Raw genomic sequence first — 25340 nt, 5'->3', positions numbered from 1 at the left:
TTTTCTCTCACCTCTGCGTTTTTATTCAGGATGTAACTCGGGATCAGTACTGGATAAGTAATGGGTGTACACAGTGTCTCAGGCCAGGTCGGGAGTCAGAGTGGACGCCTGGGCTAGAGAGAATGGCCGCGGCCAGGTCAGAGGCCAAAATGGATAGTAAGGGTCTGGAAGAGATGGCCGGGACTGGAGTGGAAGGAGTAATATTACATGAGAAATACAGCTTGCGGCGTTTCTGCAGTGGATCTGTTGATTTCCGACCCTTCTTCGGTCATTCAAGATGGCCATGGTTCTTGCAAAACTCAGTGCACATCGTGCATCAGTATTCCGAAAAGCTTCATGCTGCTTTCAGATTAGCCGGCACTGTTCAGGTGAGCAGCACTGGAAAATCGGAGAGCAGTTGCAGTGCATTGGTAGTTTAAGACACTACTAATGTGCAGTGTACATTGGGTAGTCAGAGAAATGCTGCAGCCATTTTGGAAAACAAAAACCCGGGAAAACAGCAGATCTGCGGCAGATAGCTGGAAACAAAGTTCATCAGGTAATATTACTCCTTTCCCACAATCTCTAAAGACCGGAGCATCACCTTAAAATGCTGCTATCTAAATTTTATTATCATTACTGTTAGATTTCTTTTATCTGGCTCCAGTGGACCAGCTAGGTGCCAGATTATGAAATAGTCCAGATTATTGGAATGCTATGGAGAAGTATATAAAACTCTGATCCTGTAGTCCCATTCCTTTATCTGTTCTTTACTTCTTTCTAACCCACCAAAGCCGTTACCATAAAATAGGAGACAGATGGAAGGGAATAAGGCCGCCTGCACACGAACAGATTTTTGCTGCAGAATCCGTGGCAGGCATCCGCACCACGGATCTGTAGCAAATACCGTCCATTGCATGCTATGGAAAAACGCTTTTTGCTGCACACTTGCAGAAACCAATTGCAGTTTCTGCAAGTGGAGGAAAGATCTCAGCATGCTCCATTTTTGCACGGATTCCGCACGGACGGCTTCCATTGAAGTCAAAGGAAGCCTTCCGACCCGCAGCCCATCTGCAATTAACACTGCAGACAGGTCGCAGATTCTGCGTCATTGCCTAGTGATGGTGTGGGGAAAAAAAATTTGTACTGTGCCGTCGGGTCCATCCGCAGTACAAATGAAGAACAGAAATGACAGGTGCGAGCAAAAAACAGCTGCTGTCAGGGTCGGATTCCGCTGCGGAATCCGGCTGTGCCATGTGCAGGCGGCCTAAGGCTACAAAGGATCAAACTACACAGGAGTGATTTGTTGTCTGTTAACATAGAGACACATAGCTCTGCCTCGGAGCTGTTGACACGAAAAAAAAACACAATAGGAAATTTTTAATGAAAACCTTTTGCAAAGTTGCTTCATTTTTATTTTAGAAGTATTGAGATAAAAAATGGTTGTGAGTGTGCGCACGGGGGCACATTTATTAATAGGATGCAACTGAATTCTAATGTGAGTTGCACCTTTTTGGTGCAAATCAATTTAGACAGATTTGCTATTAATTTGCACCAAAAAGAACAGATGTTCCGCCTTCTCTTCAAAAGTGTCTAGAAAAGGTGGCAGTGTTTGAGTTCAGTGAGGTTTGTAGAGATATTTATAACGTGACTCTTTAAAAAGTTGCAAAATTTGTCGCAATCTGACTCCAGTAGCTTGGTGGAGTACAAAGTAACTCCACACCTTTAGAGCGGCTTCTGACGACCATATATCGGCAGGGTTTTCACGCCCGGCCGAAATACGGCGTCTCTCTCTGCAGGGGGAGGAGGCTGAAGGAGTCGGGAGCAGTGCACTGAGCTCCCGCCTCCCCTCCACCCCTCACCACTATTTGCAATGGAAGGGGGCGGGACGGAGTGAAGCTAAGTTCCGGAACTTAGCGAGGGGCGGAGAGGGGGCAGGAGCTCAGAGCACGGCTCCCGGCTCTTCCAGCCTCCTCTCCCTGCAGAGAGGGACACCGTATATTGCCCAGGCGTGAAAACCCAGCCGATATACGGTCGTCTGAAGCCGCCCTTAGGCTGTATACACACGAGCGCATATACGCAGCTATTTACCCGCGTAAATACACCGGCCATCAGAAAGAATACATTAAATTCAATGCATTCATTCAGCTGGCCCCGCATATTTACGCGGGTAAATAACTGGGTATATACGCTTGTGTGAATAAAGACTTAGATATATTCAAAGATGTGACAATCATCTAGAAGGGAAGATAAGCTGTCAGAAAACTGGCATTATAAATGCCCATGGTGATAAATTTCCCCCACTGCATTTAAGTTTTAAAAACTTACAAAATTTCAGTTTGCATGTAACAAGGACACTCAGGTCAGTTTTATTATATGTTGACCGCTGGGCGCTGAGCATCATTAAAGGTCCTGTGTTAGGATAAGTGAAATATCTGTGACCACTCCATACAGAAGACTGGATGATGATTTAAAGGGGCATTAAACTAATACAAAATATTAAGCTAATACAGAATATTAAAAAGAGTTGTCTAGGACCTTTACCATTGATGATTAGTTGATTGGGGCGGGGGTCTGCCACTTGATATCCCCACCAATCAGCTGATAGCTGCCAGGGTAGACAGCTGTGGAAGCAGATAGCACTGTCTGTATACTACTACAGGCACAGCTGACATTGAATTCAATGGAAACTGTGCCTGTAGTACCCAACTGGGCTGCAATCTTGACAGGAGTATCTTCTTCCAGCGCTGCCCACAATGACAGCAGGCTCAGGATCAGCTGATCAGTGGGGATCCCAAGTGGCGGATCCACGACGATCAACTATTGATGACTATTAATAAGTCATTAATAATAAAAGTCCCGGACAATCACTTTAAAATATTGCTGCTTTTAGCCACTATGGACAAGCCCTTTAAGCAAAGTATATCCCTTGTTTAATACCCCTTCAAGTAATGTAGTACTTCACTTTGTCTGCTGGAACCATCTCTATTCCTGGAGGCTTTGTGTTTGGTCCTTCACATGTGATTTTCTTTATTGACAAGTGTTGTATATCTGAATCTGATGGTTTATGGCTTCAAGGATCGTCTTCATCTTATCTTCCAGACCATCCAGCTGTCTTACTTTTTCTTGGAGGACAACCTCATTCTTCTCATACTTCACCTCTAATTCTGTAATCGGTAACAGTAATATTAGTGAATTCATGCTTTTTTTGCGGTAGCTATATAATTTTCTACAGTACACATCTAGCTATGGCCACATTCACAGGGCGGATTTCACTGGATTTGACACGGAATCCATAACAAATCGATGGTAAAATCCAAGTCCAAAAGTGTACCATTCATTTGAATGGAAATCTGCGCTGCAAACTATATGGCATGGATTTGAAATCCAGGTAGAGAAAGCAAAGAAGTGACATGTCACCTCTAGATGCATAATCCATGTTGGGAAAACAGTATACAGGCTAGCACCACTGAAAGGGCTAATCCGTGTTCGGATTTGTACAGAAAACTGCTGTTTTCTCCCATGGATTATGAAGTAAATCTATGTCGGATTTTTCGGATGCAGATTGCGCCCGTGTATACATAGCAGATAGGTTTGTGCTATTTTGGAGGCAATGTCTTAATCTGAGGCGGCCCCTTTAAGAACCAAGTCAAGGTATACTGACAGTGACATTACTAGTAGCCATGCTTGAATATGTCTGCTTGTCATATGATTGGCTACTTTGCCTCTTTGATAAATAGAACTGGCTGCTCATTGGCTTCTGGTTCCCCATGGTTACCTTCCAACAAACTTATTTTTCACAGGATTTAAAAGATGTAGCATTTTTATAAATACAAAGTCAAAAAAGGAAAACTACAGCAATGTTTTTTGCATCCATTTTTTTCTGTTAGGGTTACTTTACATAGTGGATTCCACTGCGGAATGTTAGAAATCTTGACATAACTTGAGTACAGGGTGTGAATACTTATTAGCTGAGACACCTTTGGCAGTGATTCCAGCCTCCAGTCTTCCTGGGTATGAAGCCATAAGGTTTGTACACCTGGATTTGGGCATTTTCTGCCATTCTTTTTTTGTAGATCCTTTCAAGCTGTCTCAGGTTGGATGGGGACTATCTGTGGATGGCCATTTTCAGGTCTCTCTAGAGATGTTCCATTGGGTTCAGGTCAGGACTCTGGCTGGACTACTCGAGGACATTCACAGAGTTATCCCTAAGGGCTCATGTCCACGGGCAAAATAAGAATTAAAATCCGCAGCGGATTTTAGCTCTTCTCCTGCCCGCGGATCCGCACCCCATAGGGATGCATTGACCACCCGCGGGGTAGATAAATACCCGCGGATCGTCAATAAAAGGAATTTAAAAAAAAATGGAGCATGAAAAAATCCGGACCATGCTCCATTTTCGTGCGGGTCTCCCGCGGGGACGGCTCCCGCGGGCTTCTATTGAAGCCTATGGAAGCCGTCCGGATCCGCGGGAGACAAAAATCAGAGTTTACTCACACGCTCCGGTTCTTCTCTTCTCCGCGGCGCCATCTTCTCTCAGTTGCGGCCGGATCATTTTGCTTCGGGCCGGCGCATGCGCGGGGCACGTCACCGACGTCATCCTGCACATCCGCCGAGCCGAAGAAAGAAGATCCGGCCGCGACGCACAGAAGATGACGCCGCAGCGAAGAGAAGAAACGGAGCGGATGGGAGGTGAGTTTATTCTTATTTATTGTTATTTTCAGCGCTCATGTCCGCGGGGCAGGAGGGACCCGCTGCAGATTCTCCATGGAGAATCCGTAGCGGGCCTGATTTTCCCCGTGGACATGAGGCCTAAGCCCCTTCTGTGTTGTCTCGGCTGTGTGCTTAGAGTCATTTTCTTGTTGGAAGGTGAACCTTCTGCCCAGTCTGAGATCTCTGGTGTTCTGGATCAGGTTCTCCTTAAGAATATCTCTGTACTTTAATATACTGCTGTATTCAACTATCCATCAACCATGACGGGTCTCCCTGCCCCAGCATGATGCTGCCACCACCAGACTTCACTGTAGGGATAGTATTGGGCAGGTGATGAGCAGCGCCTGGTTTCCTCCAGACGTAATGCTTAGAATTGAGGCCAAAAAGTTACATCTTGGTGTCATCAGACCAGAGAATCTTGTTTCTCACAGTCTGAGTCCTTTAGGGTGTTTTTGGTAACTCCAGGCAGCTTTCATGTGTCTTACTGAGGAGAGGTTTCTTTCTGGCTGCTCTGCCATAAAGCCCAGATTGGTGGAGTGCTGCAGTGATGGTTGACCTGCTGGATGTTTCTCCCATGTGTACATATGATCTTTGGAGATCAGCCAGAGTGACCATTGGGTTCTTGGTCACCTCTCTTACCAAGGCCCTTTTTCCCCAATTAGTTTGGTGGGTTGGCAGCTTTAGGAAGAGTCCTGGTTGTTATAAACTTCTTTCATGTAAGAGTTATGGGGGCCGCTGGGTTTTTGGGAGCTTTCAGTTCAGCAGAAACTTTTTCTTCAGATCTGTGCCTCCACACAATTCTGTCTTGGAGCTCTACAGGCAGTTCTTTCCTCCCCATGGCTTAGTTTTGGCTCTGATATGCATTAGGAGCGGTGAGACCTTATATAGACAGGGGGTGTCTTTTAAAATTATGTCCAATCAACTGAATTTACCTCAGGTGACTCCAGTTAAGGCCGCCTGCACACGGGCGTAAATCCCGCGGCAGGATTTCCGCCACTGAAAGCCTGCATAGGAGTGCATAACAATACGCACTCCTATGCAGACGGACGCGGTTTGGCCACGCGAAATATCACGCGGCAAACAAACCGCGGCATGTCCTATTTCTGTGCGGGGCTCACAGAGCCCCGCACAGAAATGTTACTCACCCGGCCGCCGGCTCCAATCTGCGCATGCGCCGGCTGCCTAGCAGCCGGCACATGAAAGAGCCGGGGCCGCCGGGCGCGGGTAAGTATGTGCTCCTCTCTGCAGGCGCTGGGGTCGTGTCCTGCGGCGAGAATCCTCGCCGCCGGATCCAACCCGCTTGTCTGCAGGCGGCCTAAGGTGTAGAAACGTCTCAAAGAGGATCAAGAGAAAAGGGAGGCCTCCAGATCTAAATTTTGAAGTGTCATACCAAAGGTTGTGAATACTTATGTCAATGCAAAATGTTAGTTTTTCATTTTAAAAAAATTCCAAAAACTTCTAATATTCTGTGGTCACTTTGTCATTATGGGGTACTGAGTGCAGAATGATGGTAAAAAACATGACTTTTTTTTTTTAATTTGCACAAGACCACAATATAACAAAATATAAAAAAAAAGTGAAAAGGTCTGAAAACTTTCTGAATGCATTGTTTATATGTACGAGTACATAGATATACAGTTTGATAGTCTGCCATTGTGAGCCCCGTGCCATTTGACTTTACCTTGAAGCCTTTTCAGCTTATTCTGTGCGTTGTCCAGCAGCTGCTTCGCTTCATCCCGTAGCTGATCTGCTTTATTCTTTGCGTCTTTTATGTTTTTTGCTTTGTGCTCTACAGAATTTTGTACAGTTTTATATCGATCTCCAAGCTGTCCGTCCAGCACCTTACAAGACATTAAGTGCGACTGTTATTAGTATCTTTAAAAAGGAACTTAAGCACCAAAAAGGGACAAAAATGCATAGAACTCAGTGTAAGTAATGCTTATGTGTACCTGCGAGGACCGACATCCCAGTGCAAACAGACCCTGCCCCCTCTCCAGCTGTAGTAGCAGTAGGTACTTAATATATTAACCCATAAATGGGTGTGTTAACTTTTGCATGTATTTTTTTTTGCTTTAAAATACTTAAAAAAAAAAAAAAAAAAAAAAAGAAAAAGAAAGCCACTTTCACTTTCTGCATACAGCTCCTATCCAGGTCTATGTGTCTCCACATGGTTAGAGACTACAAAGAACTGTATAGCTATGTGTTAGCTATAGTTTCTCCTTATGAAGAGCACCTGGTAGGCTTTTAAGGCTACTGTACCCCTCCCGACCCACATCATTGACCCCTCACATAGCCAGCCAGTATACCTACTAATGAGGGGCAAAAACCCTGAAACAGCTGTCCGTACGTGGGTATCTTATCCATCTGGAGAATACTCTGGTTTTGGCTTAGATTCCCAGCCATTGTTACAAGGCCTGTTAAAAGTCAGACATTGACTTGGCGGAATGCTGCCTTCCAATCGGTACCACTCTAGAGGCATTGTAACATCTCCCATTTGTGTTAGGGCTAATTCCCACAGACGGATTTCTGCCGCTTTTCACATGGCGGAAATCCGCTGCGTTATTTCGCAGCTATTAGGTTGTATTGAACCTAATAGCTTTTTGCCTTGCAATGTTCACGCTGCAGAATTCTACCACAGCGTGAACTGCGCAATTCTACGAAATTCCACAGCGTGAAAGAAATCACAGCATGTTCTATCTGCCGCGAAAAAATGCGCGGCCTGCTTCCATTGTAGTCAATGGAAGCAGTCTGTCAAGCGATACTTCCACTGTGAGCACAGCGGAAATATTGCTTGATTACGCGTCACCGCCCACCGCCGGAGCGTCATGCGCTGCGCTGCACATGCGTGCCGGATGGGACTTGCACGGAGGATCTGGAGAGGGTGAGTATAGGGCTTTTTTGGGGCACAATGTTGGATTTCGCTGCGTAATTCCACTGTCTGTGTCCGACACGGCCATGGGTAGGAGGCCTTAGGGTTGTTTTACAAAGGACAACTATCGTCTGAATAGTCACTTGAAATTGTCAGTACGTACGAATGAGTGCTGTCCATGTGCTTTTATACAGGGCGATTGTTGTTCACTTGTTCAATTTTGTGGTGGCTGTAGCGCACACCTCCCTGCAAAGTACAGGCTATTTACACACAACAATTATCGCTTAACCCCTTCATGACATGGCCTATTTTGGCGTTGAGGACCAAGCGATTTTTTGGTATTTTTCCATCTCCATTTTTCAAAAGCCATAACTTTTTTATTTTTCCGTGGACGCGGCCGTATAAGGGCTTGTTTTTTGCGTGGCGAACTGTAGTTTTTATCGATGCCAATTTTGGGTACATAGACTATATTGTAAAATTTTTTTATTTTTTTTTAATGATAGCAGAGAGAGAAAACGCATCAATTCTGCCATAGATTTTTTTTTTTTTTTTTACACCGTTAATCATGCAGCATAAATGAGACTTTCCATTTTTTCTGCAGACCGGTACGGTTACAACGATACCAAAATTCTAACATTTTTTTTAGGTTTTCCCACTTTTCTGCAATAAAACCCCTTTTTTTTGGAAATCTTTTTTCTATTCTAAATTGCTGCATTCAAAGTCACGTAACTTTTTTATTTTTTGATGTACAGAGCTCTATGAGGGCTTATTTTTTGCGAGACGAGCTGTAGATTTTATTGGTACCATTTTGGTGTACGTACGACTTTTTTGATCACTTTTATTGCGTTTTTAGTGAGGCAAAATGCTAAAAATGAGCATTTTGCCTCAGTTTTTTAGCTTTTTTTTTAGCGGTTTTTTCGGTGCACAGTCAAAAGCATGTGCAACTTATTGTACGCATCGTTACGGACGCGACAATACCAAATATGTGGGGTTTTATTTTTTTTTGTACCTTTTTTTATGCTAATCTGAGAAAAAGCATAAAAAATGGGTTTTTTACTCTTTTTTTTTACATTTATTTTAATTCATTTTTTAAATCTTTTTTTTTTTTACACTGTTTGTTTGTGTCCCTCTGAGGGACTTTAATCACTGCCCTGATGATCGCTGTCATAAGGCATGGCAGAGCTACTGCTCTCCCATGCCTTATCGCTCATACAGCGATCTCAGGCATAGGCAATACAGGACGCCAGTGTCTGGCGTCCTGTTGCCATGGTGACAGGCCGGGCTCTCGCAATGACATCGCGAGTTCCGGCCGGAGACACAGAGGGAGCCGCGCTCCCGCTTCCCCTGCCGCGATCTACTTAGATCGCGGCAGGGAAGGGGTTAACAGCGGGGGCGCATCTCCGATGTCCCCCCGCTGCTGCAGCGAGACGCCAGGCTGTGACTGACAGCCGGCTCCCGCTGCGGGATAGCGCTGGATCATATGTGATCCCGCGCTATCTCCAGGACGTAAGTTTACGCCCTGTTGCGGGAAGTACCCCGCTCCCAGGACGTAAACTTACGCCCTGCAGCGGGAATGGGTTAAAATTAATTGAAAAGATTACTACACTCCCTCATATTGGTGGATGTTTGGTGGATTCTCCATCCACAAGATAAAGACCATACCTTCTGTTCTCATCCACATAACTCCTACAGCCGTATTGACTATTTCCTACTGGCTCACCACGCCTTATCCAGGCATCCCACAGAGTCTATTGGCGACATTTTATGGATCCCATTTTTCTCGCTGTATCCTTTACCAGACCATGTGGACTGGCCATGGACATGGAGACTAAATGACAATCTCCTAAATGATGCTGTATGGACTGTTGACCTTAAGGAGCGCATTGAACTTTTTTTTTTTTGCGAATCATGCCTCCAATTCCACCCCCCTGCTGTACAATTGGAAGCACTGAAATAAATGCTATAAGGCATCTTAATCAAACATGGGGCGCAACTAAAACGTGAGTAGGCATTCAGACTATCGAAACTCCTGTAGCAGATTCATACACTAGAACTTTCACATAAATGGTCCCCTTGCCTTCAATGCTGGCTGACCTGACCATTGCCTGGTCTGAGCTCAAATCCTTTTCAGACCAAAAATGCCTACAATTTAGGGACCGGTGCAAACATTTTTATTGTGAATACTCTGACAAGGCTGGCAGACCCCTGTCCCGCTTATTACACCCACAGGGCCACACAAACATACATCCCCCCACAATTAAAAATTCAGTGGGCTCCGACACGCATAACCCATCGAAGATCCTTGAGGTCTTTCGATCATATTATTCGCAACTCCATGATATAAAGGGACAGTTCACAGACATGCCCCCATCTATGTTTTTGGCATGCTATATAGCATAGACCAGTGATGGCAAACCTTTTAGAGAGACCAAATTTCCCAAACCCACTTATTTATTGCAAAGTACCAACATGTCCGGGGCGGGGTCTTATCACAACCTCTGTTATATAAAGAAGAGGACAGGGCCATTTCAAAATAGACAGGGAGGAATGTCCTGTGTTTTTTTTTTTCCTATCTGGAGCACTGGAGTACCAGTGATGCAGATTTTGACTGGAAATCAGCCATGTATCCGCAGCTGCTTTCATACTGGGCAGCACTCCTCCTCTATAGGCTTCCAGCTATCAGCGCTCCCCGGCTTCTGGTTCCCAGCGACCTGTAGTAGCCTCACCTGACCTGGGGAGCACTCGCTGTGGGAAGCCTTTGAAGGAGGTGAGGGGAGCGCCGCATAGTATGAAATCAGCTGCAGGTACACGGCTGATTTCCAGTCAAAATCCGTACCATTTTTTTGAATGCTGAAATGCTGTGTAATTTCCAACAGAAATTTCCGCTACAGACATTCCACAGCATTACCACCATGTGTAAACCTACTGTCAGTCAGTTTGAGGTATGTTGCCATGTGCAGAGTGTCTTCAGAAGTAATAGTGTCCCCTATATCCGCCCCAGTAGTAATTGTGACCCCCCACCCCCACCCACAGTGGCCCCAATAGTAATACTGTCTCCTATATCGACCCCTGTAGTAATGGTGACCCCCCCCCCCCATCGTGGCCTCAGTGGTGATAGCGACCCCGCACAGTGGCCTCAGTGGTGATAGTGACCCCGCACAGTGGCCTCAGTGGTGATAGTGACTCCTCAACAATGGCCTCAGTAGTAATGGTGCCCCCCCCCCCCCCCACACACACACAGTGACCTCAGTAGTAATAGTTTTACTACTGGGGCTGATATAGGAGACACTATTACTACTAGCCCCAGTAGTTGTAGCACCCTCCTTCTAAGACCTATATAATTATCTCCTCCTTGCCGTCTAAGCGTCGCACCTGCTCGTGTCAGCACTGCTGCGGACTGTAGTGTGTGCGCCTGGACTGTGGAACCAAGGAGGAGAGATCAGGGGAGGATGATCCGGGGTGCACATACTGCCATCAGTGTGCACCCGAGATCAGCGCCGCTAACAGCACTGCTGAGTGATTATCGTCCGGGTAGCCGCGGCATCCCGGCTGGTAATTAACATTGTCGTGAGCAGCTGTCGGTGCACGTGCCAGCAGTGAGGGCTCTGTGTGCCCTCCCGGCATGCGTGCCATAGGTTCGCCACCACAGGCATAGACGGTCCTTCTGACACTTAACAGTGAATCAAGATAGCTGTCCCTATTTCGTCTACTGAAAGGTCCGCTTCTAGTACCTATCAAATCTTTATCTTTTTCTTTTCTGTATCAGCCGGGAAAAGTCCAGGCCCTGACGGCTTTATATCAGCCTTTTACAAACAAAGCAACTTGCTGCCTTTCTCTCCAATGTTTTTTCACAGATATCTTCTGTCTCTCTCTTCGCAAGTCAATCATTAGAAGCATATATCAGTGTTTTGCTGAAACCAGGCAAGGACCCTACATTGTCCATTAATGGGCCTATATCATTAATAAATATGGATGTAAAGTTGTACTCAAAAGTCTTAGCAAACCAGTTGGCTCCATGTCTCCCATCTGTAATTGATTCATATGAAGTTGGATTCATCAAGGCATGCAAAGCTCGGGATAAAATTATCAAAACTCTGTTCCTCTTGTCTAGAGCTAGGGCCATGTCAGATTCCCTGTGCCTTCTGTCAGTGGTTGCGGAGAAGGCCTTTGATAGAGTTCACTAGGTTTTTTTAGCTGAAACCCTAAAACAAATAGGACTAGACCTCAAGCTTTTAAGCCACATTCTGGCACCATACACATGTCCCATAGCCAGTATTCGGGCAAATGGCCTCTTATCCTCCCCAATTCTTATTCGCAATAGGATAAGACAGGGCTGTCCCCTTTCACCGTTGCTTTAAGTGCTGGTGATGGAGAACCTTGCTACTGGCATCCATAACAACCCAAGCATCCACGGCACACAAGTAGGGGACCATGAAATTAAGACTGCTCTATATACAGAGGATTTACTTCTTTGTATTTCTCTCAGCCCCATATTTTGCTCCCCTCTCTGTTGCAGGAGTTCGAAATATATGCACGCCTATCCAACTTTAAGGTCAACTATTCAAAGACGGAGGCACTTCACCTCTCTTTGCCCCACACGCACCCTGCAGAGGTGCGACACGTCTCAGAAAATTTTCCAAGTGGGAACAGCAAGCAATACAATATTTAGAGGTAACCAAACTGTCAGACCACTCTTGGCCATATCTTCTGAACTACCAAACTCTCTTACACTGTACATCAAAAGATCTCTGTGTCGGTGCATTTGCATCATGAAGGGACGGTTGCTAGTGGTCTGCACCTGTGGGTCTCTCCTGGACAGCCTATCAGGATACAGGTATGTGGCGGTGTTGTCTGAGGTGAAGCACTGATTTGATGGTGATGACTATTTAATAAGGGCTATATGTTAAGTATGTTAAGCTTGAAAAAGGCCTGCGGTGGGCCGAAATGTCGCTTTTTAAATGGACACAATAAAGACGCATCTAAGGATGTAATCTTTAATAAGGATTCCTGTGTGCTGCTTGCAAAACTTTTTTTGCCTACGGTTAATCTGAATTCCTTTGGAGTCAGGATTCTAACGGGGAGCGGGCACTTTAGGAGCTTCCCCACATTGTATGGTATGTTGGTTGTGCTGCTGGAGACGTTTTTGTTCTCTTTACCACATTATGTGGTAGAGATGTAAGTTGAGTAGGGAATAGAGATGAGCGAGTATACTCGCTAAAGGCAATTGTTTGAGCGAGCATTGCCTTTAGCGAGTACCTGCCTGCTCGAGACTGCAGGTTCGGGTGCCGGCGGCGGGCAGGGAGCTGCGGGGGAGAGCGGAGCGGAACGGAGGGGAGATCTCTCTCTCCCGCTCTCCCCTCCCCGCTCCCTCCTGCTGACAGCCGCTACTCACCGCTCCCCCGCACCGGCACCCGAAGCTTTCATCTCGAGCGGGCAGGTACTCGATAAAGGCAATGCTCGCTCGAGCAATTGCCTTTAGCGAGTATACTCGCTCATCACTAGTAGGGACCATTTCCTAGGACTGTTCCTGCTTCTATCTCTTAATGTTTTCCTGCATGCATCTTTCCTGTTAGACCTGTTTGGTCCAGCGTGACCTGTACTATTTGTTTAAAAACTTAAATAAATACTGATTACACATAAACTGCTATGCTGAAATCATCTGCGGATACACAGCTGATTCATAGTCAAAAGCAGCACCAGTGGTTTGGATTTTGCAGGGTTTTTGATGCAGAAATGCTGCGAATTCTGCAGCAGAAAATCCACAGCATTTATGTACAAACGTACCCTAAATCTGATCCACTTCCCTTGTACTCTAATGCACTGCAGATTTTCCTCAATCAAATCTGGGGTGACAAATTTGCAGCATATACAGTATGTGTTGAACATACCCATTTATTGTGGAATTTGATATGGATCTGGAAGAGATTTTACCCTTTAAATTGAAGGGATGAAGTCTGCTGCGGATCCGCATCAAAATCCACGCCAAACAGTACAGATTCTGATACGGATTTTGCTGCAGATTTTTCCACTGTGGAATATCAATAGCTAATCCACCACATGTGAACACACATTTAATGTACAGTGTAGTAGCAATAAACTCTACCATACCTTCTTTGCATCATTGGCTTTGTCCAGGGCTGCGCTGGCCGATTCCTCCGCACGCGTTGCTGCCAGGCTATTCCCAGCCCGTTTCACTTTGAGTGCATCAATTTGCTTGTTCAGGTGGCTGACACGATCCATGGCATCATTGAGACGACTCTCGGCACTGGAGGTTTCTGAATGGATCTATGGTGTAAAACATGAAGAGGACGAGTTAGGATAGTGTAGTAGGTTTACCTGCAGTCCTATGAAAACTCACCACATGACAACCTCGACTACGCTGCTCCATCTGTAGCGCTATCTAAAATCTCATTATGAACTATACACTTTGTAGTCTGGTTGTGCACTCATCTGTTACTCCACCCTTTCTTTCCTGAACATGACTTCAGCATCAGACTACAGAGTTTATTTTTAAGCCTTTAACCATGGAGGACACATAGGATGTGTATGCACAAAATGAGAGCGGATTATTAGAGGCACTGCAGAAATAAAAATGGACGCACATATCTACTGGGTGGAGTTACGTTTTTTAGATGAATTGATAATAAATACACTGACATTTTCCTCTAGCCCACCAAGGATTTATTAGCAGTGGTCCTTGATTGCAGGTCATTGTCTTACCGCAGCCAGCTTCGTCTCTGTGTCTGATATGTCGTCTGTAGCACTTTGGATGGCGCCCTCTGCAGCAATCTGTGCTTTTCTGCCATCTTCCAAAGCTTTCTTCACAGACTCTGCTGTGCTCTTTACGTTCTCAGCACGGTTCCTGAAAAAAGATGGCCATTACAAAGTTCAGGTTCTCAATTCATAAAAGTTTTACTTTCCACAAAAAACTTTAGTGTAAATTAAAGGGGCTAAGCAAGATCCCAAAAAATTGGACCATTACTCACCTGATAAATCCCTCACGATTCAGTTTTTTGTTTACCGAGTTGCAGGGATGACATTACCCACAAGACCATTCAGTGGTCAGAGTGGAGTATAACACAAAACCTCCGAGGCCACTGATTAGCTGCAGCAGTCACTTGTACATGTCACCAGTGACCAGGAAAAACATAGACCGGTAGGGGACTCGAAAAGTGTTAGATAAGAGCATTCTGATTGGTTCATTAAAAATTTAAGTGACTTGATAACCCCTTAAATTAAAGTTTCATCAAAATAGGAGCAGCCTCTAACCACCACTAGGTGGAGCTATATGTATATGAGTTAAATAGATTTTCAGAATCTTCGATATTGATAAGCTATCCTCAGGATATGTAGCATATCTATATATGACATATATAGCATGTCTATATATGATCGGTAGGGGTTGACAATCCACAGGCAAGCGCTACGGCGTCTTCACTACATATAAGACCCAGTGCCATATATTTCATAGCAGCGGTGCCAGGAATATTAGCTCAATCCGATTCACTTGAATAGGACTGAATTGCTCTTCGGCCACTTGACAAATGAACATGACATTACTGATCTTTTTTCAAACAGTTAATTGATGAGGGTCCTGAGTGGCATAAAGAGTGAAGTTGATGAAGCTCAACCATAGTTGGTGTGTAGCCCAGTCCTAGCTTTATTCAAGTCTCCAAAAATGTGTGATATTTTGATTGCCTTTTGCTGTCAAGCAACTATTGTAGAGCTGCAATTCTGCTGTTAAGAAAACCACAAAATTGCAAATAGGTTATGAATAGAGATGAGCGAGCGTACTCAGAAAAGCACTACTCGCTCGAGTAATTTGCTTTATCCGAGTATCGCTGTGCTCGTCCCTGAAGATTCGGGTGCCGGCACGGAGCGGGGAGCTGCAGGGGAGAGCGGGGAGGAACGGAGGGGAGATCTTTCTCTCCCTCTCTCCCGCCCGCTCTCCCCTGCTCCCCGCTGCGACTCACCTGTCAGCCGCAGCGGCACCCGAATCTTCAGGGACGAGCACAGCGATACTCGGATAAAGCAAATTACTCGAGCGAGTAGTGCTTTTCCGAGTATGCTCGCTCATCTCTAGTTATAAATGAGTCGCACTCTACCTGTTTTGTAGTCTACGCTAGCAAAGTTGCATGCAACTTGCAAGCTGTGACCCAAAATCCAACAGGTTTGGATTTTTTTCGAGTGTCATGTCGCAATAGTATTAGGTTGCAACACGACCCCATAGAGAATCGTTACATGCAATGTTGCAATGTGACATAGCAATTTTCATGTCATTAGACCAAAGTCACTGTGTAGGCCTATCTTAAAGGGGTTGTACCAAGATTACAAGTTCTCTCCTACAGACAGGATAGGGAATAACTTGATGATCGGTGAGGGTCTCACCGCTGAAACTCCAGGTGATCTTGAGAATGGGGTCTCATGTTGCCCTTATTCCTCACTACGGAGTTACAGTACCTCCTACAGTGGAGCATTGGTCAAGGAAGCGTTACATTCACTTTCAATGTAACTGCGGAGATAATATTTTAGTCAGCCCCATTGAAGTGAATGGAGCACTGACTGTGCAGGAAGGGTGGGATACAGGAGTCCTGATCTTGAAGTTGGAGGGGGCAGTAGGACCTCCAATGATCAGCAAGTTATCCACAATCCTTTGGATGGAGGATAACTTGTGATCCTGGTACAGCCCATTTAAATTTGTATGCAGTGACGTCCCTCTAGTCGCAGCTGTAGGCCAATACTATAAGTGTGTGACGGAAGCAGTTCAGTGTTGGACTCCAAAGCAGTCATGTGGTATATGATAGATATGTCATTGAGTGACCCGAAAAGCAAATATTAGTTGGTTCGATTGCAGGTCCTAAGAAATGATTTACCACGACAATATGTAAGCAGTAAACAAAGCCTACTTTGCTCTCTTGGCCTCATTTAGCAGTTGCTCAGCTCTGCGGACATCAGCAGTCGTGTGATCCAAGATGGCGTCTACGTCGGATAGAGCGCTCACTCTCTCTTTGATTTCCTCTGCGAGGCGTTGGATCTGTTGTGGAGTTGCAGGAATGGAAAGTTCCAGGACGCGGCTTGCCACCTTTTCTATGCTGTCTGGGTCTGCTCCCTCCTCTGTTCCATCAATAAAGAATATCAGCTATTAAATGTTTCCTACTGGAAGTGACCGTAAACAATGATTGAAACGAACATGAAGACATCATACAAAAATAATAAAGTGGAGCTCCTGCTGTGCCATTCATTCATTTGGGAAAATCCATCCTCTAGATACTTTTCACTACCAAATAAAAACAAACAGCAAGGAGAACTGCTGACGGTTTCCCTTAGTGATCTCATTCCTGAAAAAAGGAGTGTGGCTGCTAACAGTCCATTGATGGATGTTTTAATCGCAATCTCAGTGGCATGTACTGAGCCTCCATTGATTTCAATGGGGCTTCTCAGACGAGTGTTTTAGCGTGCCATTTCTAACGCACGATAAATCGATCGCTGTCTGTTCTATTTTCTGCTTTTGCAGCGCTTTGTAATGCACCGCATCACCCATTGCAATGATGTGGTGCGTTGAAAAAGCTGTAGAACGTGTTTAGAAACGCCGTTCTAGAATGCCGCATTTAAAACTCAACCTTTCACAAACGCATGTGTGGGAGGGGCCTTAAAGAGTAATTGCACTATTGTAAAACTTTTGACGTGTAGAGACACGTCAAAAGTTTTAATAAGTGAGGGTCTGGGTTCTGAGACCGCCCCACTGATCGCTGAAATGAAGGGGCTGCACCATTCACCCAAGCACTGTGCCATTACTCATCAGCTGTTCTCAATAGCTGCAGACAGGCTCATAGAAGTCTACAGAAGAGGCTTATATACTTCCATGAGTGCGGTTTCAGCCTGAGAATAGCAGATAAGTAAGGGCTCGTGCCCACAGCCGTATGCGTAAAACGCTGCGGGTTTTACCCATTCTGCAGCCATACCCTCTGCCAGCATAAAGTGTGTACAGCTGTGTATGGCAGTGCGCATGCCCATGAATCACACGCACATGCACAGTGTTATTTTTTTTAACTCCCCACTCTGTTCAGAGCGGGGATGCATATGTAATGTATTTCTTATGAACAGCGTATGATATGCATCCCATACGCTGCGTATGAACGCAGAGAAATAGCGCATGCTGCAATATATTTCTCCATTCACTGCATATCACAAGTCCGTGCAACGCAGGTGTGAAACGCTGTGAAAACACGGTCGTGGGCATGAGCCCTTATGAAGACAGGTGAAGGGGCACAGTGCTCAGGTGAGTGCTGCATTTCCTTCATTTCAGCCATTAGTGGGGTCTCAGAACCAAGCCCCCCACTGATCAAAACTTTTGACCTGTCTGTATGGTATGTCAAAAGTTTTTCGAAAATGCAGTTACTCTGTAATGTATGGATCTGACATGTCACTTACGGTTCAGGAAGTCTTTGACCTGCCGGATGAACTCATGCAGATCCTTATTGGATTGTTCTACCCTTCCTTTAGTCGCACTAGCTCGCTCGAGAGTCAGCTGTGCCCTCTGTTTAGCTCTGTCTGCATTTTCCTTTGCCTCTGCCACCTGCATTGTGAATAGAGGAAAACAATTAATCACTGGATATATTGGATGCATAGGATCTGTTTTAGAAAATATTCGTATTTTTCATGAAACAACAATTCTGAAGCATCTTTTCTTAGAACTCTGCATTATATATTCCTCTATTACTCCTCCTGGAAATGTAAGAGTAAATTGACAACTGGGCGTTACCATTTTCCTTGTCGGTTAGATGGATCCCTACAGTGTGACTGTGTCAGCTCTGTAAGTGACACTCCCATGAAGAAGGGGGCATAGTAACACTGCACAAACCACAACGCATGAGAGTAGTCTTAGGCCTCAGTTACATGGGCATCATTTTGACACACTGTAGGTGCGTCAAAAAAATTGCGTCCATTGGAACCTATGGGTTCCTGCAGACGAACAATGTTTTGACGTGCCTAGAAAATTGCATGTCAAAAGATTGGACATAGGCTCAATTTTTTAACGTGAAGATTTCTCTCTGTCAAAAGATAGGACTTGTCCTATCTTTTGATGGCAAGACACCGGCGGCTCCCATAGATTCCTATGGGAGTCGATACGAGCCGGCTGGCAAAGGGGGGGTGGGAAGCTTAGTAGCGGCGCGAGCACTGCTAAACAATGACAGTTGTCCCCCACTCCCCTGCTGCTAAACTCTCTCCCCGCCCGCAGACAAATAGAGGGGGAGGAAGTTTAGTAGCGTGGAAACAATGACATGCGGCTCTATCGAGCTATTTCATGTCATTGTACATTGTTCTGGCGGCCCGAGGGATTTCAGGGCTGCGGCGTTAGTGCATTGCAGGACGTTGCAGCCAGCCGGGTAAACTGCCAAAAAATAGTCACGACTTGGTTGCGATTATTCTTTGTTCACGTAATTTAGCACTCCGATAGCCGCAACTTTTTAGTGCTGCTAGCGGAGCGCTAAAATGATGTTCATGTGAAGGAGGGCTAAGGGCACTTTTACACAGATACAGAATCGCCCGACATCCATCCCAGTGATCATCACTGCTGTGCCTTTACACAGTAACGAGGATTAATCAGTCAATGGTGGCATCCACTTCCATTCACAGTGAACAGTCAGTCGTTTATAGATGAACGACTGCCCGTTCATACAGGAAGATTGTTAGATTTTTTTGCCTGCACAATACAAAGGAATTATTGTTTGTTGTTCAGGGTGTGCAGGCATTTACATTGAATGATTATCGTTCAGATTCCCACGATTCAGCTCTAAGGCCTGCGTCACACACTCAGGGCTCCTTCACACAGGTGTTCACGATATCGCCTCAAGAAAATCACGCCCCCCCCCCCAAAAAAAACAAAAACGCAATTTTGCTCATGAGAGTGTCAGCAATGCTTTTCCTTACAAAAACATTACTGCCGCTTGTGATTTTCTAGCACATTTTTTTCGCGATAGACAATAAGAGTTTCTAATGTTAAAAACATATTGCATTGCACGAAAATCACCAGTTCGTGTTTTGCAATGCAATAAAAGAAAGGCTGCATAAGGAAACATGGGAGATAAACAACGAAAAAAAATGCAGAAAGGACATGCTGTGATTTTTGTTTTAACGCCACACTGCATGAGTGAAAACATCCCAAATGTGAAGCAAACCATTGAAAATCATTGCTTCCAATTTCACTCACTCTCACATCGCGCAAAAATCAAACAATTTTATTGCAAGTGTGAAGGCAGCCTTAGGCCTCATGTCTTCGGCCGAGGGCAGGGTCAGATTCCGCCCGCGGGAGCTTGCAGTGGGCGCCAAGGATCTGCCTGCAGCCAAGGACACTTTTTTACCTGTTCGGGTCTTCTGCGGACCTGTCTGGGTCTTCAGCGTCCACGGCCGGCTCTTCTTCCCTCCGCACCACGGAGGTGTGCGCATGCGCAGTAAAAAAAAATTTCTAACTCCTGCTTTCGGCGGTATCTGTGGCCCGTCCGCAATACAACTGCAGACAGGCCGCGGATCGGACAGCTTCCATTGACTTCAATGTGTCAGTGCAGGATCCACAGCAAAATGGTCAGCAAAAAAATCTGCATGCTTTCATTAAGCTGCAGACGCCCATGCATCTCTATGGGCGGCTTGAATTGCAGATCGTCCATGCGGGTGTCCCACGTGAATTCAAATCCCCCCGTGGACATAAGGCCTTAGGGTTTGATGAGGATTTTCTCATCAAATCTGCTAGCAGTTCACATCCAGTACATGGTGTTTTAGTGACTGTCCACATGCTTTGGCTCTATTGAATAGGGCTAATCCTTATGTGAATCTACAACACATCAAATGGCACATTTGGGGCAGAAATGGAGTGTCAGCCTTGCTTTTCTGAAGCATGCCCACTAGTAAAGTGTCACATTTAAGAGATTACAGGGGATTTATTAAGACTGGTAATTAAAACGCCCATCTTAATATGATCCCCGCAGGAGCAAAATGCATCTAATGTATTAGGCACATCTCGGTTTATCTGTGCACCAAACAAAAAAAAACCATGCCATGAGCTGCAGTAGATTTCTGTTATAATTTTCACCAGTTTCTGCCATATATTAAACTTAAAGGGGTTGTTCTATTTCTAGCTAATGAATAGCTGGGTCATAAATAGTAGAATGGGAAGGGCTTCTTCTATTTGGGACCTATGGAAACAACTGATCACCATGGGGTCCCAAATAGAAGAAGCCCTTCCCATTCTACTATTTATGACCCAGCTATTCATTAGCTAGAAATAGAACAACCCCTTTAAGTTTAATATATGGCAGAAACTGGTGAAAATTATAACAGAAATCTAATACATTAGATGTGACTCAGCCTGCAGTACCATCCCAGGCCACTGAACCATGTACATTGCTCTCTGCTTCCTGCAGCAAAACAGCTCAGTAACCAAAGACAATGACCTGAAGGAACAGCTGATTGCCATGGGGTCCCACCTTGCCAATCTGCTATTGATAACCTATCCTGAAGATACATAGGTCATCAATAGCTAGTTGGACAATCCCTTTAAATCTATCAGGCTGGAGCAGCTAGACCTTCTCTGAATAAGCCATGCCCACTTTTTTTTAAACTGGCATAAGCAGGCATATATTTTCAATTTTTTTGCGTAAGCAGTGCTTGCACCAAAATTTGCAGCTTTTATATGCCACTCTTAGCATGATATATTTTCCCCCAGGTGCCCCTTTACAAATTCTGCTATTTCTTTGCTATATCTATTTCCGGAAAAACAGGATGACAACAAAAATGGCCATCATAATGAATGTATATATTTACCAAAATTAAGAGTTACAAATTTAGTACATTTAAGTCCTGCCCCAGAATGCCCAGGAACATCCATGACTGGACAGTGTTTGCATAGATCCAATCTTTTTTTGCAGTTTAGTTTGTGGGACTTTGTCACCAATATCAGGAGTGTTGACAAGTATGGTCCTAGGCTGAGTAGGGATCAGCACCCGGCAAACCTGGGCAGGTGCCAAGGTCCCTGTGTTTGGGGGACCCTCCAGGGGTGGGGTTGATATGGTCCTCCTTCTTTGAAATCAACTGCATCTGTGTCTTTAAGATGTAGTTACGTAGGTGGCGCGATGCTGTCATCACACCGCCTGCGTCTTTCTACATGAGTCCAGAATAGACTAAGGCAGAAGATGGAGAATATAGTGGGAATGTGATGGAGGGGAGTTTATTATTTTGTTTTTGGGGCACAGTAGGGCCTTTTTAATTGCTCAGGGGGCACAGAAGGACCAATTAATGACTCAGGGGACACAGTAAGGACTTATTAGTTATTCAGAGGGCATAGTGGGGGTCTATAAATTTTTCATGGGAAAATACAGGGCCAATAATTTACTAAGGTGGCACAACGGAGCTTAAAAATTACTAATGGGCACAATGGGACCTATAAATGACTCAGGAGGTACAATGCGCCCTTATTAATTATTCAGGAGAAAATGCAGGGCCTATAATTTACTAAGGGAACACAGTGGTGCCTATAAATGACTAAAGAAGCACAGTGAGGCCTATAAATTACTAAAGAGGCACAGAGGCCTGTAACTCACTGAGGAGGGGCCATTGTAACTCTGTTGCCCAAGGGACCATGTATATCTGGGGCTGGCTGTGCTTGTAGGGATCACCATCTAGTTTTCTGAGGCTCATGCCTAATTATGTCAGTGATGTACTTCCTATTCTCTTAATTCTGTCTAAATATACATATTTGCCTCTTAGGCTTGTAGGAAAGCTGGGTGACAACCCTTGAGAACATCCATATTAGTTGTCACCCGGCTTTCCATGAAAAAGAAACAATGAAAAGTAAGCTGAGTATAATCTTTAAGAATTGCAGTTTTATACCTTCCGGAATAGGACATCCACCTCCCCCAGCGCCTTCTGTATTTCCTCCGCTGCATGTTTGGCGCGATCCAGTGAATTATCAGCGGTTGCAACAGCACCATTACAGCTCAAGCCACCACAATGCATTTTACCGTCATCGTCGCGGCAGCCAGCACCTCCACAGGGGCTCTCTGCGCAGGGAATATCTCCAGGTGCCCCACAAACCTGTAAATGACAATTTTATAATGAGACAGTCATTCTATTTCTCGCAGGAGAGGAAGACAGTCTTTTGCAGCAGCTCTCTTTCTGGCTAAAAGAGGTAGAACTAATTTAGGAACCTCCCCTCCCGTTACCTCCATATGACCTAATGCAGTCTGTGCAAAGGAGTTGGACAAAATTAGGAAACATAACCATATATTAAAAATCAAACCTTCTCGTTGATGTCCTTCAGGTCTAAGGTGTGCACTTTCGCCTTGATATCGTTTAGCGCTCGGCGGTTTGCTGCATTTTTCCGGTTGAATTCGTCTCGTTTGTGTGCCATGAGCTGCTCCGTTTTGTCTCTGGTTTTGGCGGAGTCACTGACAGGGCTGGGAACGCTGATCACCGAAGCATTCACCAGCTGCTCTGCCCCTTTGGACTGCCCATAGGATTGGTGGATACTGTCATACGCTCCTGTATTAAGAAAAGACAATATATTTAACAGTTTCAGCCGCAGTGTCACCTTTTGGGTGTATTTTAGAATATGTGGGTAGCAGATGCTGGGTGACAACCACTAATTTTGGCAGTCAGGTTGTCACTTTCTGAAGGGTGACAAATCAATCAGTGCAGCAGAGTTATATTTCCTCTTGCTCCCTGACTCCTTCTGCTATACTTATGTGTCAGTCTTCACTGACACATTCTGTTCCTGAACCAGGAAGGTTAGAATGAACAGTGCTATAGGTCCTGTTCATATAGGAATGCTTTGAAATGCTAATATCATGCATGGAGTGTGGAGCCACTGTGTCACTGATCAGTTTGGTTTTGGGCTACTTCTGAGGGCTGCACCTAGGGGATACCCCGGTTTTCATCCTTCAACCCCTTTTAGAGAAATGTGGTCTTTGCTGCAGGGGCCCACAGGCCGCTTCCCCATGAGTAGACGGTGCAGTGACAGCTGACACAAGTAATTCAGAGGCACCAAAGTGAAATACTGGAAGAAAAGGCAGGAACATAGCAGCGATATTATAGGGATATAACAGGCTAAGTTCAGGACAAGCAAAGTTCATACAATATGGTGAGACAGGCAGAGGGTTAGGACAGCCAGCAATCAGGCAAATCATAGCCAAAGAACAGGCTAAGGTCAGGACAGGCAGAATCTGGGAAAGCTGCATATATAGGCATGGGTCAAAACTAGGAGTCAAACACGAAACAAGAGCAACTTCACAGAATTAAATGGAGCCTACTGCTCAGGCACCCCCGAGTGGTTGAGTGTGCCTTATATAACCAGGGAAGCATCATGATTGGATGGCAATGGGAAGGCTGTGTGCGCTCATTAGCCCTTTAATAGGCAGGCCGATTGCACAGAACGTATCACCCCCCAGAGAGGAGGAAAAGAGGAGGCCGCTGACCGCAACAAATGGAAAATGGTGAGGAAAGGCACAGTGGCTGAGATATATGTGGTAAAAAGCCTAACGCAACCAGGGTTGAGCCTCCAAATGCCACATCTGGTTGGGCATCCTATAAAATTTAGATGTGTGTGTGTGTGTATATATATATATATATATATAGACTTTCCAGGATATATCGTCCAAATAAGTTACCTAAAAAGTTGGAGTTCTTCAGTACATCCAGCTGATGAGCCCTCTCCTTGGCCGTCATGTTTAGGCTTCGAACTTCCCTTTCCAGCCCGGCCAGGTCATGGTTGGCATCAAAGTTTTCATCTTGTATGCTGGTCAGTTCTCCTTCCAGTTGTGTGAGGGTCTCGGTGGATTCATTAATTTTATTCCTAAAGGGAAAGAAGATATAAATATATGTATTCAACCCGAAAATATCCATCAGATTAACCTGCAAGAGCCTGCATAAGCTCTTTTAAAATGACCGGAATAAAAGTTGTCCTGGGATCGGAGGGGAAGTAACAATTGCTTTAGCTAATTCCTTAGACTCCCAAGTTTTGGAAAGCCCAGGCCCCTTTTCTGTTAAAACTGGTGTGAGCAGGCGCATATTTAAAAACATTGCAAATTTTTCGTACAAGCAAATCTTGGCACTGGAGAATTCAAAGGTTGCCCTCCCTAAATAAACTGATATGTACTGTCTTGACTACAGAGGGTGCAGTCGTGCAAGGGGGTGACTACATGCACCAAGACTCCCCAAGGTCAACTTCTGGGTGTGATATACAGTTTACGAGAAAGTATTGTCCAAACCTAAGTGGCTCAAATGTAGAAATGAGTGAATTTATCTCACCAGATTTGCCCCATTTACAGATTTGCCCTCCTTAGGATCCAAAAGGGGGATTTAAGTCACCGATTATTTATTGGACTGGAATAGGGTGGATCAATTCAGTCATTGTAAAGGGATTGCCCCATAACTTATTGCTAGGATATGCCCCTTCAGCTCCTGACAGCTACCCTCGACCTTTTTTTGAGGCTGCATGGCCAACCATTGAAGTCAGCAATAAGGCCTCTGAAACAAAACAAGCAGAAGGAATATGTTGGCGCTATATAAAAATTATTATTATTAGAACTGACAGGAGCAAAGGAGGACAGCATTTGCTGGACCGCCACTGATCGGACTTCGGTGGCATATTCTAGGCGGTTGAGCATACATAACCAATGGTACACATAAAAGAGAGATAGTCCATTTATGATACCAGGTTTCATTTTTTCCCCTCTGCATACTCTCCATAACCCCTGGACCAACTCCCATTTTCCTTGTTTACTAACAA

General features: G+C 45.1%; 1 protein-coding gene across 1 annotated transcript in view; it reads right to left on the bottom strand.

The window, feature by feature from the left end:
- Nucleotides 1–1356: 1356 nt before the first annotated feature.
- Nucleotides 1357–25340, bottom strand: part of LAMB2 (laminin subunit beta 2) — a 126228-nt gene continuing 102244 nt past the window's right edge. Inside the window, exons 26-34 of the mRNA XM_066596778.1 lie at nt 24220–24404; nt 22854–23095; nt 22445–22648; nt 17993–18137; nt 16468–16675; nt 14282–14423; nt 13670–13846; nt 6374–6533; nt 1357–3146 (exon numbers count right to left, since the gene is read on the bottom strand). Of these exons, the coding sequence (XP_066452875.1) occupies nt 3010–3146; nt 6374–6533; nt 13670–13846; nt 14282–14423; nt 16468–16675; nt 17993–18137; nt 22445–22648; nt 22854–23095; nt 24220–24404 (1600 nt within the window). The 3' untranslated portion in view covers nt 1357–3009. The remainder of the gene's footprint in view (nt 3147–6373; nt 6534–13669; nt 13847–14281; nt 14424–16467; nt 16676–17992; nt 18138–22444; nt 22649–22853; nt 23096–24219; nt 24405–25340) is intronic.

Source organism: Eleutherodactylus coqui, chromosome 3 (genome assembly GCF_035609145.1).
Source record: "Eleutherodactylus coqui strain aEleCoq1 chromosome 3, aEleCoq1.hap1, whole genome shotgun sequence".
Lineage (NCBI taxonomy): Eukaryota > Metazoa > Chordata > Amphibia > Anura > Eleutherodactylidae > Eleutherodactylus > Eleutherodactylus coqui.
Note: the sequence above shows the minus strand (reverse complement) of the source record. Positions and strands in the feature narration are given on the sequence as shown.